Source organism: Schistocerca americana, chromosome 11 (genome assembly GCF_021461395.2).
Source record: "Schistocerca americana isolate TAMUIC-IGC-003095 chromosome 11, iqSchAmer2.1, whole genome shotgun sequence".
Taxonomy (NCBI): domain Eukaryota; kingdom Metazoa; phylum Arthropoda; class Insecta; order Orthoptera; family Acrididae; genus Schistocerca; species Schistocerca americana.
This window is the reverse complement of record NC_060129.1, coordinates 16,766,506-16,786,011: the sequence shown is the minus strand read 5'-3', so window position 1 is coordinate 16,786,011 and position 19,506 is coordinate 16,766,506. Positions and strand designations below refer to the sequence as shown.

The window sequence follows — 19,506 nt, the reverse complement described above, 5'->3', positions numbered from 1 at the left end:
TTCGTAGGCGCCGCTCTGCTGTCGACCATCTGGTTACCTTGTCGACCTTCATTATGAATAACTTCTTGCGGAAGCGCCCGACCGCGGCTGTGTTCTTTGCTTTGGAGAAGGCTTACGACACCTGTTGGAGGGCGGGCATTCTCCACACCATGCATACATGGGGCCTTCGCGGTCGCCTCCCTCTTTTTATTCGTTCCTTTTTAATGGATCGACAGTTCAGGGTACGTGTGGGTTCTGTCCTGTCAGACACCTTTCACCAGGAGAATGGGGTGCCACAGGGCTCAGTTTTGAGCGTCGCTCTCTTCGCCATGGCGATCAATCCAATAATGGATTGCCTCCCAGCTGATGTATCAGGCTCCCTTTTCATAGACGATTTTACCATCTATTGCAGCACGCAGCGTACGTGTTTCCTGGAGCGCTGTCTTCAGCGTTCTCGTGACCGTCTTTACTCCTGGAGTGTCGCCAATGGCTTCCGGTTTTCTGCCGAGAAGACGGTCTGTATTAACTTCTGGCGCTACAAAGAGTTTCTCCCACCGTCCTTAAGACTCGGTCCCGTTGCTCTCCAATTCGTGGAGACAACAAAATTTTTAGGTCTTACATTTGACAGGAAACTTAGTTGGTCTCCGCATGTGTCATATTTGGCTGCCTGTTGTACCCGTTCTCTAAATGTCCTCCGTGTTCTCAGTGGTATGTCGTGGGGAGCGGATCGAACCGTCCTGCTTCGTCTATATCGGTCGATCGTCCGCTCCAAGCTGGATTATGGGAGCTTCGTATACTCCTCTGCACGGCCATCCATCTTACGCCGCCTCAACTCCATACAACATCGGGGTTTACGACTTGCGATCGGAGCGTTTGATACTAGTCCCGTCGAGAGTCTTCATGCTGACGCTGGTGAGTTGCCACTCACCTACCGGCGCGATATACTGCTTTGTCAGTATGCCTGTCGGCTACTGGCAATGCCCGACCACCCGTCTTATCGTTCCTTTTTTGATGACTCTCTTACAGTCAATACGGGTTGTATGTCTCTGCCCTACTACCCCCTGGAGTTCGCTTTCATCGCCTCCTTCAACACCTTAATTTTTCACTCCCTGCAACCTTTCGAGTGGGCGAGAGCCACACGCCACCTTGGCTCCAGGCTCAGGTTCGCATCCACCTTGACCTCTGCTTGCTCCCGAAGGAGGTTACCCCCGGTTCAGTCTACCACTCCCGTTTTATCGAACTTCGTTCGAAGTTCATTAATATGACCTTCATTTATACAGATGGCTCTAAGACCAATGACGGGGTTGGGTGTTCCTTTATTGTCGGGGCACAAAGTTTCAAATACCGGCTCCATGGCCTTTGTTCGGTCTTCACAGCTGAGCTCTTTGCCCTCTACCAGGCTGTCCTTTACATCTGCCGCCACCGACATTCTGCATATGTCATCTGCTTCGATTCCCTGAGCGCTATCCAGAGCCTCAGTGATCCGTACCCGGTTCACCCTTTCGTGCACCGGATCCAACGCTCTCTTCAGCAGCTGGTGGACGTCGGTTCTCCGGTTAGCTTTATGTGGGTTCCTGGCCATGTCGGTATCCCTGGGAATGAAGCTGCAGATGCCGCGGCCAAGGCTGCGGTCCTCCAGCCTCGGACAGCATCTTGTTGTGTCCCTTCGTTCGATTGTAGCAGGGTAATTTGTCGGCCCCTTTTATCGCAGTGGCATGCCGATTGGGCTGCACTCACAGACAACAAACTTCGGGCCCTGAAACCTCTTCCCGTGGCTTGGATGTCCTCCTCAAGCCCTTCTCGGCGGGAGGAGGTCGTTTTGGCCCGGTTACGAATTGGCCACTGCCGGTTCAGCCATCGCCATCTGCTGACGGCTGCGCCGGCGCCGTTCTGCCCCTGTGGGCAATTGCTGACGGTCTGCCATATTTTAACGGTCTGTCCGGATTTTAACACCCTGCGTCTTGATCTTGGCCTGCCATGTACTGTAGAAGCCATTTTAGCGGATGACCCACGAGCAGCTGCTCGCGTTCTTCATTTTATCAATTTGACAACCCTCTCAAAGGACATTTGATTCTGCTGTTTTCCTTTTTTAATCGTATGCCTGTCAGTCTGTCTTTTATCGTGTTTTCCGTTTCGTTGCTGTTTTAAACGTGTGACTCGCGGTGCATTCCTCACGTAGTCTGGGCGCTAATGACCGTTGAAGTTGTGCGCCCTAAAACCACAAAAAAGAAAAAAAAAAAAAAAAAATTTCTTAGATTGTCCATAATGTTCATCAAACCACTCGTAAACAATTGTGGTCTGGTGACCAGGCTACGGTTTTCTAGTCACCTAGGGTCCAACCAATTTGCTCACAAGCCCAGGGAGCCACTGCAGGCAATGTCATGCTGTTGGCAAAGGCACTCACATTGGTTGTCTGCTGCCATGGTCCATTAATACCAAATTTTGCTGCTCTGTCCTAACAGATATGTCTGCTGTACATTTCACATTGATTTATGTGGTTATTTCATGCAGTGTTGTTTGACTGCTAGCACCAACCGTACACAAATGTTGCTGCTCTCATTTGTTAAGTGAAGGTCAATGGGCATAGTGAGAGATAATGTAAGAAATTTGGTGTTTTCATCACACCCTTTACACCATATGTCTTGGAATATGTAATTCCCTAATGATTTCCAAAATGGAATGTCCTAAGCATCTAGCTCCAACTACCATTCCGCATTCAAAATCTGTTAATTCTCATTGTGGGGTCATAATCACTATGGAAACCTCTTCACATGAATCACCCGATAACAAATGACAGCTCTGCCAAGCACCTTCAGTTTACGTGTTGTGTATGTGATAATACCACCATCTTTGCAAGTGAATATCACTGTTCCATGACTTTTATCACCTCACTATGTATGTTCTTCAATGAGTTACACAATAATTCAACTAAACATACTCAGAGGTGCCCACAACATAAACATATTTATCCTCTGACTGTAGGGACTGAAGGCTACAGTTAAATACATAAAAGTATAAAGTTGATAACTTCTAGACCACAAATATAACATTAACTCTTAGTGCTCAACCAATGGGGTAGCCTAGACTGCCATATTTGGTCATTTTATTATTTCTATGCACATACTTCAGAAAATGTAGTTTAATTGATGCACCACATTAATGAACTCCCCAAACCATTCTTTTTGCAGTGATGTGTTGAGCAAAAATATTATGACATATGATGTTGGCAGATAAAATGATTACCTCTTTTCCAAGTTAAAAGTGAACATTGCTTCATTATTGTGGGGAGGGGGTGAAGAATTTATGTTGATCCCACCAGTAAGATTTTGAGAAGCGTGATGAATGATATACCGGGTGATCAAAAATTCAGTATAAATTTGAGAACTGAATAAATCAAGGAATAATGTAGATAGAGAGGTACAAATTGACACCCATGCTTGGAATGAAATAGGGTTTTATTAGAACCAAAAAAATACAAACGTTCAAAAAAAGTCCGACAGATGGCACTTCATCTGATCAGAATAGCAATAATTAGCATAACAAAATAAGACAAAGCAAAGATGATGATCTTTACAGGAAATGGTCAATATGTCCACCATCATTCCTCAACAATAGCTGTAGTCTAGGAATAATGTTGTGAACAGCATGTCCGGAGTTATGGTGGGGCATTGGCATCGGATGTTGTCTTTCAGCATCCCTAGAGATGTCAGTCAATCACGATGCACTTGAGACTTCAGGTAACCCCAAAGGCAATAATAGCATGGACTGAGATCTGGGGACCTGGGAGGCCAAGCATGACGAAAGTGGCGGCTGAGCACACAATCATCACCAAACGATGCGCGCAAGAGATCTTTCACACGTCTAGCAATACTTTTTTTTTTCTTGGTTCTAATAAAACCCCATGTCATTCCATGCATGTGTGTCAATTTTTACCTCTCTATCTACATTATTCTGTGGTTTATTAAGTTTTCAAATTTATACTGACTTTTTGATCACTTGGTACTTCAGACAGGGGAGAAGTAAACACTGGAACACTCTGGATTGCATCTTCAGATTAGACTAACCACTACTTTGGCCACAGATCCATTTACTAAGTCTGTGTTCATTTCTCTGGGTTCTTGTTTCAGCCATGGGATAATGAACTTTGTTAATGCTGATATTATAAGACTTCTGAAGGAATACAAATCCACAATTTAGTGAAAAACAGTTTTACTTCCTTGCAGGATATGTGTACATTGTTAAATGTCTGGTGTGGTGGCACTGAAGGTAGTTTATCTCCCATGGTCTAATTTAGACTCCAGTGACTTCTTTTCACACTATAGTGAAGTGCTTAAGAATTGTCTGCATAATGTCTCAGAAGAGAAATTTAAAGTGTTTGCCAAGTTACATTTTTCTTTATGTAACTAGATTTAATGGGACTACTGTGAATGGTATCTTTTTTAATAATGTGAATAAATATGATCTGCAATATCAATAAATGTAATGTAATTCATGGGCATATTTTAATTTTCAACATAACACTGAGAAACAGTGAATACTGACAAAATAAAGGATATATTGTACTTCAAAAATAAGATTTCAACTTTGCTTGTATGCAGGGTGAGATGACAAAGAGAAGCCAACCCCAAGTCTACCCAGAATGGGCAAATTTAGCGAGCTGTGGTGTTAGCTGAGATATAGCAGAGAATGTGGCGAATTTTTTGACTTAAGTAATTTTTAATGTTTATAGCTGCTGAATTATTACACTGACTTTAAGAAATGGAATTACATGTATTATTCACTTGCATTAGAAAGTGTGTTCAAAGGGTTTTTTAATGGGACAACACATGTTTAACTTAATCCAAATGTACACAAGATAACAGTACTGCAAACCATTTCCCCACCATTAGCAGTAGAACATTTGTCCTACTGTACCAAATGTAAGCAAACATGTAACTCTGGCACAGTTCATATTTTCATTAATACAGTTGTTTAACAAGTGCTCAGACTGCTGGACTGACAGCATTGTATGCTGAATTTCAAGGGACCTTATGGCAGCAATGGCCTGTGTTGCATAGCACATCATGTCTTCAGGATTTTTGGTTTTCCTTGTGGGCTTCGTAATTTAATTTTCATCACAGATAAAAGACCAGAAGCGTTAAGGTTGGCAAGATGTAGCCCATTTTATATTTCACAAATGATCACTCTAACAATTTCAAAGTTTTCTGTTAAGTGTATCTGTAATTACCTTTGTAGAATGGATAGTACATTTGTTGTGGTGGTACTAAATGGATTGCATTGTGGCCAGTGGGCTCTCTTTCCAGTAAGTGCAGCTACATATCTCTTATGAACTGCAGAGACTTGCAGTTACTTAGAACACTATCAATGAAACAGGTGCACAAGATACAATTCCTCAAAAGGCTGTAACACATATTGACAGACAAAGGTTGTTAATTCACTTCTCTTGGCGAGCATAGCTTTCAGCTGACCAATAGTGCATGATGTAAACAATAATTTGCTACTAACATTCATTTTAATTGGATTACTCTAGTGAAGTTGTCTTCTCCCTTGACAAATTTTGCCCCTCACCCACACTTATGCCATTATCAAACTGACAATTTCGCATTGCTTTTGATGAGTCCTGTCAACTGACTTCTTCTTGTAGTCAGGTTGTGCCAAATTTAATTCAGTCATCACTAGTAATCTGATCTAAAATTGCAATCTTCAGCTTTCTTCTGTAGTAGCATATTTCAAGTGCTTCTCATCTCTCATCATCAATCACTATTATCATCCATTTTATTACTTATCTTCCATGTTTCACATCTGTAGAAGGCTACACATCAGAAAAGACTGCCTATCAGATAAGTGCTTATTCACTCTTAACAAAAGTTACTTTTTTGGAACTGTATTTTCATGCTATTGCAGGTCTGTATTTTATAGCCTTCCTATTTTGCCCATCATCAGTCAGTTTTCTATACAAACATCAAAACTCATCTTCTGCAATTAATGACTGTATATCTCTAATTCTGTCTGCATCTCATTATTTAATTTGACTTCATTTCATTGCCCTGCTTTCGATTTTGTAGATACTCATTGTATAAGCTCCTTTCAAGACAGTGTCAGTTCCGTTCAATTTTACTTTCAAGTCTTTTTCTGTCTTTGATAGGATTACAGTGTTATCCAGTGTGACAGTGTAGCCGATGGCAGTGGGATCACTTGTGGAAAAATTCCTGTAGTAGTTGGTGTGAGAGCTTCACCTTTTTTTAGACTGAAGTCAGTTGATAGGTATACCTACTTAAAGGAAATCCCACTAACTAAGGGCTCACCTTCAGAGGACATATTTCCAAGTAAAGGAATCTGATCTGACCAGATATTTGAATGTTGCGCAGGGGCAGTTGAATTGAGTGAAATTAAACTTCTAATTGTTGTTGTTTATAGGTCCCCTAACTCTGATTTGAGAGCATTTCTGCTCAAGCCAGAGAGGGTTCTTGATTCACTTTGCAGGAAGTACCAGAAATTAGTTATGTGTGGTGACTTCAATATAAATTTTGTATATGATGGTGCAAGTAAAAGGATGTTGGTAGATCTCCTAAATTCATATGGTATTGTGCAGACTGCCTTTTTTCCAGCTAGGCTTCAGGGGAACAGTAGCACAGCCATAGACAATATTTTTATTCATTCTTCATTACTAGATGGGCATTCTGTTAACAAAAGTGTGAATGGCCTTTCAGACCATGATGCACAAATTTTAACACTAAAAGGCTTTTGTACTCAAACGAATGTCACATATAATGACAAACTATGTAGGAAAGTTAATCCAATAGCAGTAGAGAGTTTTTTAAACCTTATCAAGGAACAAATGGCAGTATCTTTATGGTGTCGATAACATAGATGATAAATATAATGCTGTTCTTAACACATTTCTCATGCTCTTTGAGAGTTGCTTCCCATTAAAACATTCTGAACAAGGTACTAGCAGTCATAGGCAGCCTGGGTGGTTGACTAGTGGGGTAAGGGATTATATCAAAATGTTAGAAGTATTCACAGTCAAGCTACAGTAGCCCATTACAAACAATATTTTAAGGTGCTTAAAAATGTTATTAGGAAGACAGAGTATATGGTATGCAAATAGAATAGCTGATTCACAGATAAAATTGTCAGTTGTGAAGGAAGTGTGTGGTCAGCAGCACAAGGTCGATGATACAAAGTCAGATCATTCTAAAAATATTTCTGTTATTGACAAATCAGATATATGTACAACATTTAACAATAATTTTTGAAGCACTGCAGGTGAATTACATAAAAATTTAGTTTCTACGGGGAATCACATAACTTCCTTGGCGAATGCCTTTCTGAGATTAATGTCTGAAAATCTCCTCTGTGATACAGACAAGGGAGAGATTGAGTCAATAATTAAATCACTGAAGACTAAGGACTCTCATCGACATGGTGGAGTGCCTAACAGAATATTAAAGTACTGTGCTGCAAATGTTAGCCCTGTATTTAGCCATATTTGTAATTTTTCCTTTAGGAATGGTCAGTTTCCTGAACGATTAAAATACTCAGTAGTAAAGCCTCTTTGTAAAAAGGGTGAAAGGTATAATGTAGACAATATTAGATCTATTTATATGCCATTAGTGTTTGCTAAGGTTATTAAACAGGCTGTGTATGTAAGGATAATTGATCATTTTATATTGCACAATTTGCTATCAAATGTACAGTTCAGCTTTAGAAGTTGTTTAACAATTGAAAATGCTATATTCTCCTTTCTCTTTGAGGCACTGGATGGGTTAAACAAAAGGTTTTGAATGGTGGGCATATTTTTTGATTTAACGAAGGCATTTTATTCTGTTGTTCACAAAATATTGCTCCAGAAGTTGGACCATTATGGAATACAGGGAGTAGCTCACAATTGGTTCACCTCTTGCATGAGCAACAGACATCAAAAGGACATTATTCACAATGTTGAGAATGGCTGTGACATAGGGTCTGACTGGGGTACAGGTCAGGTGGGGGGTGCCCCTGAGATCAGTGTTGAGCCACTCCTGTTCCTTATTTATATAAATGATAAGCCCTCTAGTGTTATGGGTAACTCTGAAATATTTCTGTTTGCTGATGACACTAGCTTGGTAGTAAAAGATGTTGTGTTCAACATTGGCTTGGTTTCAAGTAGTGCAGTTCATGACATAAGTTCATGGCTTGTAGAAAATAAACAAATGCTAAATCACAATAAAACTCAGTTTTTAGCGTTTTTAACACACAATTCAACAAAACCTGATGTTTTAATTTCACAGAATGGGCTTATGATTAGTCAAACTGAACAGTTCAAATTTATAGGTGTTCAGATAGATAATAAACTGTGGAAAGCCCACGTTCAGGATCTTGTTCAAAGACTTAATGCTGCCATTTTTACTATTCGAAAGGTATCTGAAGTAAGTGATTGTTCAACACGAAAATTAGTGTTCTTTGCTTATTTTCATTTGCTTATGTCATATGGTATTATATTTTGGGGTAACACTTCAGATTCTATAAGCATATTTTTGGCTTAGAAACAGGCAGTTTGGGCAATAAGTGGTCTAAGTTCACAGACCTCTTGTCGACCCCTGTTCGTGAGTCAGGGTATTTTGACATTGGCCGTACTATCATTTCTTGTTAGCAGTATTAGCTTATTCGCAAGAATAAACAACTTTCACTCAGTTAATACTCGGCAGAAATGAAATCTGCATTTGGATCAGACTTCCTTCACTCATGTGGAGAAAGGTGTGCAGTATACTGCTGCATCCGTTTTCAGGAAGTTACCACTCAAGTTCAAAAATCTTAGCAGTGATCCACGCACTTTCAAATCAAAACTGGAGTTTCCTCATGGGTCACTCCTTCTATTCTGTTGAGGAGTTCCTTGAAAAAGTAAGCTGATTCCTATTGTATTGTTGATTGCGTTTACTTAAACTTATGGATTGACTTTTTTTCTTGGGTTCCTAACATCTTCATCTACATCCATACTCCGCAAGGCACCTGACGGTGTGTGGCAGAGGATACCTTGAGTACCTCTATCGGTTCTCCCTTCTATTCCAGTCTTGTATTGTTCGTGGAAAGAAGGATTGTCGGTATGCCTCTGTTATTACTTGTATGTTGTAATTTCATGTAATGACATATTCCATGACCTTGGAGATTTGCTCCTATGGAACCTGATGTGTAAATAAATAAATAAAATCGACAAACTGTAGTTTTTATTTCTTCTCCCTGAACTTTAATTCACGTACTAAATTTTTCCTTGGTTTCTTTTACTGCTTGCTCAATGTTCAGGTATAAAAACATGGGGATAGGCTACAACTTGATCACACTTACTTCTCAGCTACTGTCTTCCTTTCATGTCCTTTAACGCTTAGAACACCAAAATGGTTTCTGAACAAGTTGCAAATAAATTTTGTTCCCTGTGTTTTTTCTGTGCTACCTTCAAAATTTCAAAGAGTGTGTTCCAGTCAGCATTGTCAAAAGCTCAGCTTACATCTAAATGCCCTATAAACAGAGGCTAGCCTTTCTTACCTGCTGAGTTAAGTTGTGAGGTCAGTATTTCTTCATGTGTTCCTACATTTCTCCAGAAACCAAAATTAATGTTGCCAAAGTTGGCTTCTGTCAGTCACTTCATTTGTGTGTAAGTCATTCATGACAGTATTTTGCAATAACGACTTCTTAAACTGATGGTTCAGGATATTCACACGTCAGCTCCTGCTTTCTTTGGACCTGGAATAATCACGTTCTTATTAAATTCTGAGAATATATTTTTTTTTCATATATGTTACATGCTAAATAGTTTTTTCCTCATGAATGAATAAATAAAAACACTGAGCTTATACTTTAAGAGAAGTGTGTGATCTTGAGTCATGTTTTAATTTGGTGCATGCCATTAGTGTATTCTCCTCATCCTCTTAAAGAAAAGCACTTTATACAATAATTCATATGAGAGATTCCTAATGTTGTGAATTTAGCGTGTGCATGTACTGCATGTTGAACAATAGTAATGGATCTCTTACATTATTTCTTTGTTACAGATGTTCAGCAATCCCGAATTGAATCCTCTGGGAGTTAAGATGGAGGAGGTAAGCTACTGCTATGTCTTAAGGTCTGTTAAGTCTTTCTTTTCTCAGGATATATCTCTTGTCTAAATTCTGTGTGCACTTGGTGGAGCCTCAAATTCCAGAGGAGGAGGGTGTAGTATTCACAAGGAGAAACACATTCAGCTTTAGGTGCTGCATTTTTTATACAGCAGGTGGATACTTGAGGAAACACACAATTCATACTGCTAATCCATTGTTAGTTGTGAGGCATGGGAATGTCAAATAGATTACAGATGAATGGGTAGTTTTATTGTACATGATTTCTGCAGGGGAAATAGAACTCCTTGCTTTTTGGAACCATAAACCCAACTTCTGAACTTATGTACTCGCCATTGTTGTTTGTATTGGAAAATGTTCAGACGTCTTTGAAACGAAAGAAAGTCTCAACTCCCCTACTTGGCAGATTATAGGACAACATGACTGAGAAGTAAATGTACTTCTTCATCTCTGCTTTTGCACAAATTTATGATACATGCAGGGCTTGGCCAGAAATGAGAATGACAGAAGTGGGAACTCCAGATGTCCAAGCATGTAGAAGGAATAGTAATTTGGTGCAGGTCGGGTAAGGCATGGGCCATTTATATTAGTATAGTTTATAGGGAGTGGTTGGCACAGTGAAAAGAATACAAAACAGTAATCTGAAGGTTTTATGTAAATTGAAGGTCAAGGGGGGTGGAAATGAAAGGAAAGGGGAGGGATAATTGCTGTCAGCTACATTGGGACATTATGCAGAATCGGTGGTGACAAGTGAAAGTATGTACCAGACTGTGATTCGAACATGGGATTTCCTACTCACAGGGCAGGTGCGATAAACACTGCACCATCTGGGGGCACAGTGTTACCACAACTGCATGGACTATCTTGGCTCGCCTCACAGCCGATCCACACTCACATCGAGTGCCACCTATCCTCAGCCCCTGTCCCATTTCCTCCATATTTACTCATCTGAGATTCCCACAGGAGGTAGGACATACTTGTGCATCCACATTGATGTAGCTGGATTCATTGCCTAGCTAGGCCTATAAAATTATATGAAAGTGTGGTGTCTGCTCTTTTGGACATGGACAGGAGCTGTGGGTAGGTGGTGCTAGATGAGAGTGTGGATCAGCTGTGAGGCAAACCAAGATAATCCATGCAGTTGTGATAACACTGTGTCCTGGATGTTGCAGTGGTTATTGAACCTGCCTAGTAAGCATGAGATCCAGGTACACATGTTCACTCCGTAATGTCCCAATGCAGCCGATAGCTGTGATCAATTCCCTTTCCTTCCCTTTATACCCTCTCCACCTTTAATTTACATATAATTTATAAGAGGTGCAGATTCTGTGTCATGTCTGCTGTTTCGGACATGTCAAAAATGGTAGACAACCAACATTCATGTCGTCTGAAGGTTGTTAGGTCAAGCCCCTATGTGGATGATTCTTTTAATCTTCTAACAATATTGTGAAAGTTGCTACTCATCATATAGCAAGATGCTGAGTCACAGATAGGAACAACAAAAAGACTGTCACAAATATAGCTTTCGTCCAGTAAGGCCTTTCTCAGAATTAAATGACAATCATACACATATATACTTCTGCAAATGCAACTCACACACACATGACTGCAGTGTCAGGCAACTGAGGTCACACTGTGAGTAGCAGCACCAGTGCATGATGGGAATGGTGACTGGGTGTGGGTGAGGAGGAGGTTGGTGCGGGGAAGGGGAGGAATAGTGGGCTAAGGATGGTGGAGGTAGAGGGTGACATCCTGTTGGGGAGCACACAGGATTGAGGTGGAAAGAGGGTAGGGCAGCCATGTGCAGTTGGGAGGTTAGATGAAGGGCAGTGGAGAGATCGGGAGGGGGAATGCAGAAAAGAGGAAAAGTAAAATGATGGTGTGATGGAGAAATGAGGGCTGTGTAATGCTGGAATGGGAACAGAGAATGGACTGGATGGGAGAGGACAATGACTTACTAAGGTTGAGCCCAGGATGTTATGGGAACATAGGAGATATTACAGGGAAAGTTCCCACCTGTGCAATTCAGAAGAACTGGTATTGGTGGGAAGGATCCATATGGCACAGGCTGTGAAGCAGTCACTGAAATAAAGTATGTCCTGTTTGGCAGCACGCTCAGGAACAGGGTGGCCCATTTGTTTGTTGGCCACAGTTTATTCGGTGGTCATTCATGTGGACAGACAGCTTGCTGGTTGTCATGCCCACATAGAATACAAGACAGTGGTTGCACCTTAGCTTGTAGACTGCTTGACTTGTTTCACAGGTAGCCCTGCCTTTAATGGGATAGGTGATATTTGTGACTGGACTGGAGGTAGGTGGTGGTGGGAGGATGCATAGGACAGGTCTTACATCTATGTCTATTACAGGGGTATGAGCCATGAGGTTAAGGGGTTAGAAGAAGAGGTTGTGTAGGGATGGATGAGTATATTGTGTAGGTTTGGTGGATGGTGGAATACCACAGGGATGGATGAATATATTGTGTTGGTTTGGTGGATGGCAGAATACCCATGGCATTCTGGCCAAATTTCTCTTAAACAGTGGGAAGTAAGAAGGTGCTTAAAACATCAGTGTACGCCTGGTCTGCGATAGTACCATGGAAAACAACATGGGCTTCAAGCCCCTCCGTGAAAAACGCGACCACGCCATATCACCACTGCCTCCGAATTTTACTGTTGGCACTACACGTGCTATCAGATGATGTTCACTGGCTATTCACCATACCCACACCCTGCCATCAAATTGCCACATTGTGTACTGTGATTTGTTAATCCACAAAATGTTTTTCCACTGTTCAGTCATCGAATGTTTACACTCCTTACATCAAGTGAGGCATTGTTTGGTATTTACTGGTGTGATGTGTGGCTTATGAGCAGCCGCTTGACCATGCAATCCAAGTTTTCTCACCTCCTGCCTAATTATCACAGTACTTACAGTGGATCCTGATGCAGTTTGGTATTCCTGTCTGATTATATAGATAGGTGTCTGTCTATTATACATTACGAACCTCTTCTACTATCGGAGGTATCTGTCAGTCAACAGATGATGTTGGCCTGTACACTTTTGTGCTGTAAGTGTCCCTTCACATTTCCACTTCACTATCACATTGGAAACAGTGGAACTAGGGATGTTTAGGAGTTTTGAAATGTTGTGTACAGACGTACGACACAAGTGACACCCAATCGTCTAGCCACATTCAAAGTATGCGAGTTCTGCGGAGAGCCCCATTCTGCTCTCTGATGATTTATAATGTTTACTGAAGTTGCTGATATGGAGTACGTGGCAGTAGATGGCACCACAATGCACCTAATATGAAAAATATATGTTTTTGGGGATGTCTCTATACTTTTGATCAGATAGTGTGCTGCCTTACCCTCTTTCCACCTCAGTGCTGTATGCTCCCCAACAGCACATCACTGTCTGCCACCACTATGCTACTATCCCTCTCCCTCACTACCCCAGCCACCTCCTTACCCCCGCCCAGTTGCCGCTCACTTCATGATGCACATGTGCTGCTGCTTGCAGTGTGGCCTCAGTTGGCTGAGACTCCAGTCATGTGTGTAGGAGTTATCTTGGTACGAGTGTGTATGTGTGTGTTTGTTGTCTAATTTTGATAAAGGCCTCACTGGCTGAAAGCTATATTTGTGACAGTCTTTTTGTTTCTCCTATATGCGACTCAGCATCTCTGCTATATGGTGCACAGCAACTGCTCTTTTCATCATATTGTTCCATTCTGTCCTGGATTTTCCATTGTTTGATCTTTTAATCTTTTTATTTTCAATTTTTATAGTACACTGCAAATAAACTGAAATAATGTGCAGTGTATTAGTGTACTGTATTTATTAATATTTCATAAAAGACAAGAAAAAGAGAGGCAGAGGAAAATTTGAGAGTGCAAATAAATTTAGAAGAACGGATTGTACTTAGTGTCCACAAGGACTTCGTATATAACGTTGGCTTGTAATTAAAGTGTAGAGAACTTATTCAGTTCCATTGTGAGACCAATTTCTACAGGAAGGGAACAGAAGTCAGACCTTGCACAATGTCTGAAATGAAGAGTTTCATCGACCTTCTTATATACACTTCAGTATTCAAATTGATTAACTAAAACATATGTTCTCTCTTTTGTATTGATGGGACAGTCCGTGCTGTTTTCCGTATCACTATATCATCAGCAATATTTGCTGTAATTCTCAACTGCCTGAGATTTGACAACCCTGATTACATGGAGTTATGTAAGGTTTCTGATCCAGCAGCTGCTATAACAAACATTGTACATAAATTCAATGAAAATTTGCAGCGATCCTATATTTTTGGGGTTAATGCTACAGTTGATGAAATGCTAATCGGTTTCAAAGGACACTGTAAATTCAAAATGTATATTCCATCTAAACCAGCGAAGTATGGCCTGAAGCTTCAATGCCTAGCCGACTCCAGGACTAACTACACGTTCAACACCTATCTCTACTGTGGAAAAGGTAATATTTCATAAAAGACAAGAAAAAGAGAGGCAGAGGAAAATTTGAGAGTGCAAATAAATTTAGAAGAACGGATTGTACTTTCCCCAGACGAGAAGAAATACGCCATTATCACTCAGGCTGTCCTCAGATTGTGCAAGCCAATAGCACATGCTAACCAAAACAACACTGCTGATAACTGGTATGTGTCAATCGAACTTGCAGATGTGCTACAGAAAAATTATTTGACCACAGTGGGAACAATGCGGAAGAACCGAAAGGAAATTCCTGCATCTTTCTTGCCTTCCTGTAGACGTGAAGTTGGAACAATGCTGTATGGATTTACCAAACACATCACGCTCATTTTGCATGTACCTAAGAAAGGAAGAGCAGTAATTCTTATATCAACAATGCATCACTCCATAGAAGATGACGTGGAAAGTAAAAAACCTGTAATAATAGCCCACTATAACAACACAAAGGGTGCTGTTGATACTGTAGACGAAAAGTGTGCCAAATATTGTTAAAGTCGTTGCACGCAACATTGGACCATGGCCGTGGTTTTCCATATTCTTGACATGAGTGTTGTCAGTGCATATATTGTTCATCAGTCATTCAAGGAAAGAACTGTGCTTACCAGGATGAACTTGATGAAAGCTCTAGCGAAAGAACTGATCGAACATTCACTGCACGAAAGGATAGTGAATAAATGCCTCCCACCAGAATTGAGATTTTCTATCGTTAGAGTTCTAAGAACTGAAGTACATCTCCATGAAGAGCTGGAAAAGGAGGGCAAACTACCTAGGGATGGAAGGAAGCCATGTCGCATTTGTCCACCAAAAAAGAAGAGAAAGACAAGTTACTTGTGTCGCAAGTGCAAGGTCCCAAATTGTTTGGAATGCTCTTGTAAGGTGTGTCCGCAGTGCGTGTAAGGTGGTGCGTAATGTGGCCACTTTCAGTAGTGCAGATTTTTTCTGTTTCATTTGCTGTCAAGAATACTCATTAAATTTAACACCGGTGGTACTTGATCAACATTAACCTGCAACAACCAAGTTTCAAGTAAAGAACTACACTTAGATATTTGGATATTTGTCCATCACTGTAAATTTCAATGAGAATTTAGAGTGCAATATGAATAGGTCTTTTTCACAGCACCGAAACAATATTTTGTTCATAAGTTACCATTTACGTATAATTGAAGAATAAATATGTAGTACTAAATTCAAAAAGTAGCACTAGATAGGTGATATTTACATATTTTCCCCACCTTCTGAATGCAGTCCACGGGACTGCATGACTGTAGTTGCGTGAGAAGTACTCACGACTGTGATTAGGGGTTAAGAGCATCTGCTCCAGGGTGAAAGGTACTCTAGTGAATACCAGAAGGACTTGTGGCAAAAAAGCTAAGGCCTAATACCCTGAGGTATGCACTGGATATACAGTACGGTGGTTAGACTTAGAATCTCCAATGGGGCCATAGTGTCATGGGAGAAGGTAGAACAGCAAGTTGCAGCTAAGAAGCTTGCTAAGGTGCAGAGACTGGCCTGCTTCGCAATAACAGGCAGAATTAGTAGCACGCCAACTGTTGTGATTGAAGCCGTGCTGGACATGCCTCCATTACACCTTTGGGTGTGAGTTTAATCTCTTGGCTGTTCAAGCCCAGGATTACAGAGCTTCTTTTAAAACACGGCTTTGACATCATTAACTTGCCATGTTTTTGCTTATCGTTCTTGGACCAGTATTCTATGTGCTGTCCTCCAAGCCAGTTCTGTAGTTCTAGTTTGATCATAGCCTTGGTGATTGTCAGGACAGGTTCCGGTTTAATGAATGGAGTCTCTGCCCCCAATTTGTCGGCTTGTTCATTGCCACCGATCCCTGAGTGGCCAAGGACCAATATTGGTTTTACCCAATTGGAATACCGAGGCCAGTTGTCCTAGAGAGATGATGCCCTCCAGTCTTCGCTGAATTCCATATACCATGGCCCCAGCATCTTGGTCTGATTTCGACCAATCAGTGAACCAGACAATGTCCCCAGTATGGTGTCAAACTGTTTTTTCTTACTGTTCCCAACTTCAAATTATTATATTGTAAAGCTTGTTGAAGCAGTTGGGAGTTATTATGTAGTCGGCCGGCAGTTCCCCAGCCATTCCTATATTTGCCTCACTCACTATATTAGTGTGTGGGTCTGGATATCTCAATGAGATCCAGTTTTTACCAGTTTTGAGTCTGTATGCACCAGCTGCTTCACAAAGGTTTAGTGGAGGCATGTCCAGCATGGCTTCCACCCCAGTGGTTGGTGCGCTACTAATTCTGCCTCTTGTGGTGAAGCAGGCCAGGCTCAGCACCTTAGCAAGCTTCTTAGCTGCAACCTGCTGTTCTACCTTCTTCCAGGACACTACGGCCTTATAGGAGATCCTAAGTCTAACCACTGTGCTGTATATCCACGGCCTTATAGGAGATCCTAAGTCTAACCACTGTGCTGTATATCCAGTGCATACCTCAGGGTCTTAGGCCATAGTTTTTTGCCAAAAGTCCTTCTGGTACTCACTAGAGTACCTTTCGCCCTGGAGCAGATGCTCTTAATGTGAGGGGTCCATATTAGTTTCTCATCTAAGGGTACCCCCTAGATTTTTCACTATCCCCTTTCATCGAAAAGCTTTAGATTCCAACTTCAGTGTTGAATATGCTTTTTCATGATTGATACCACAACAGTCTTCATAGGATTAACCCTTAGGTTCTATTTAATGCACTGGTCTTGCACAATGTTCAGTGCACCTTGTGCCATATTCCTAACTGTGTCAGTAAATTTGCCAAGTATTACTATGACAAGGTCATGTGTGTATCCTTCACAAAATCATTGCCTGGAATCTAGTTTCTCAATGTGTTTGTTCACCACTAGATTCCACAATGAAGTGGACAAAACTCCTCCTTGTGGAGAATCTCTAGTGGTGTTAATTACCATCTTTTCATTCATCACGGTGGCTTCTATCCTCCTCCTACTAAGCATGGCCTTAGTCCACCTACATATAGTGGTCACTAGGTCATGCATCTCTGCTGCCCTAACCATGGAATGAACAGTTGTCTTACAAAAAGTTCCCTCAATGTCCAGGAAGATGGAGTGGGCTCTTTCTTGAAAGCAAAGGGCTTTTTCCACCCTCACAACAAATTGTCAGAAAGCTTTCTCTGGTGGTTTACCTGGTTGATGTGTGTGTTGGTTTGAATGTAGATGAGCCATAGTTAGCCTCCTCTCCCTAACATGTACATTAACCAGACTGATTGATCTCATATCCTTGGGCCTGGTGTGATCAGTTTTCCCTGGCTTTAGAATAAAGACAACTGTCACTGCCCTCCAGGCGTTGCGAATGACTCCCGCTGCTAGGCTAACCCTGAATAACCTGCACAGCGCTCTTACAAGATTCTCTCCTGCTTGTTTCAAGAGAGCTGGAAAGATGCCATCGGGGCCAGGTGACTGGACCAGTTAGAATGTTCCCACTGCCCATTGGATTTTACTGAAATCGACACACGCCTTGGCCGGTCACAGTCCTCTCTTTGAGTGGCTGAGAACCATTGTTTTCAGGGGTCACATTCTGGCCTATGTTATCCGCCAGAGCATATTGAGGAAAATGAATTTTGAGGAGCAGTTCCAGTGTCTCACATGATGTGTTTGTATTTTCCCCATCCTCCTTCCTCAACGTACCTTCTGGATTAGTTCGTACCCTAGTGAGAAGTTTGTGAAGCCTGGCTTGAATTCAGCACCTCCCCATGCTTGTCACTGTAAAACCTTATGAAATATTCTAAGATAAATATTGCATTAAATATTGGTGAAAACATAATAAACTGCCATCATGACACTGTTAAAATAAGTAAACACGAAGGAATGTTTGTATACAAACGAAATGCATCTTATCAGGTTAGATCATAATTTCCTGCTTATTTACATGGTGCTTTATGCTACTATGTAGCACATACGAAGTTTGAGTTACAACCAATTGAACTGAACATATCTTGATCACACTGCATAACAGTTAATTTTTCAAAAACGTGCCAACACATACTGACCAAGGATAAAGGTAAGGATGTAGTGTAAAATATACTGTCTTTTGGCATATGGAATTGTGGAGTTTATTTAGCTCTCATCAAATTAATTGAGTAGTTTTAGTCAAATTTTAGATACCCTGGATACAGTTGAGTTCCAGATTAACTGTACAGTTTGATGTGTGGTTTGTGCTTGTGGCAGTTTTGGCTTACCAGTAGTAAAAGTCAGCGGTATTATAATCAGTGTTTATAAAAATTAATTAATGAAAAACTATACAGTGCTATATTTAACTCCTGAAGTTCAGATGCACAGTTTGATATAATACCGTTGAATTCAGTTTTAGTGTTTTTCTATATAATACTTGTGAATAATGTTCTATAGCTGGAAAGTGACAAATTAGCAGTTGGCTATGCATCTGATTTTTTGAGAGATCAGTCAGCAGAGTTAGAATATTTGATACGTTGAATCCTTTGCTTATTGCTGTTCCTCACTTACTTTGGCTGCATTCATCTTTTGTCTGTCAATGGGTTGATGAGTATGTTTAAATGTGTGACAAATTCTACTTGCCATCATAGCATTGACCTTGGAAATGTCCTAAACTTCCTCAAAGATACTATTGCAAAAGTTGTATGAATGTGAATTTAAATACTGCCTCACAGTTGTCGACTTTCTCTCACAGGAAAGTATTCCCAATGGATAACCGGTTAATGGTATTTCTCTTGGCTTGGGAGGAACATAGTTCACCAGAGAAAAATATTAAATGTATATCTGTTCGTGTTTCAATGTTAAATGACAAATGTTCAGTGTCAATCAGTCCTGTACATTTGATGATACTCACATTAATATCCCACTTGTAGTATTTGAAAGTTTGAATGCATAATAAATTTTAAGTTACCTTAATTATTTGTTCAAATTAATTTCCAGTGGTACTTACAGAGACTTGATA

General features: G+C 40.8%; 1 protein-coding gene across 1 annotated transcript in view; it reads left to right on the top strand.

Moving 5' to 3' along the window:
• Positions 1–10,035: 10,035 nt before the first annotated feature.
• Positions 10,036–19,506, top strand: part of LOC124553751 (zinc finger protein 708-like) — a 60,853-nt gene continuing 51,382 nt past the window's right edge. The window contains exon 1 of the mRNA XM_047127685.1: positions 10,036–10,055. Coding sequence (XP_046983641.1) covers positions 10,047–10,055 — 9 coding nt within the window. The 5' untranslated portion in view covers positions 10,036–10,046. The remainder of the gene's footprint in view (positions 10,056–19,506) is intronic.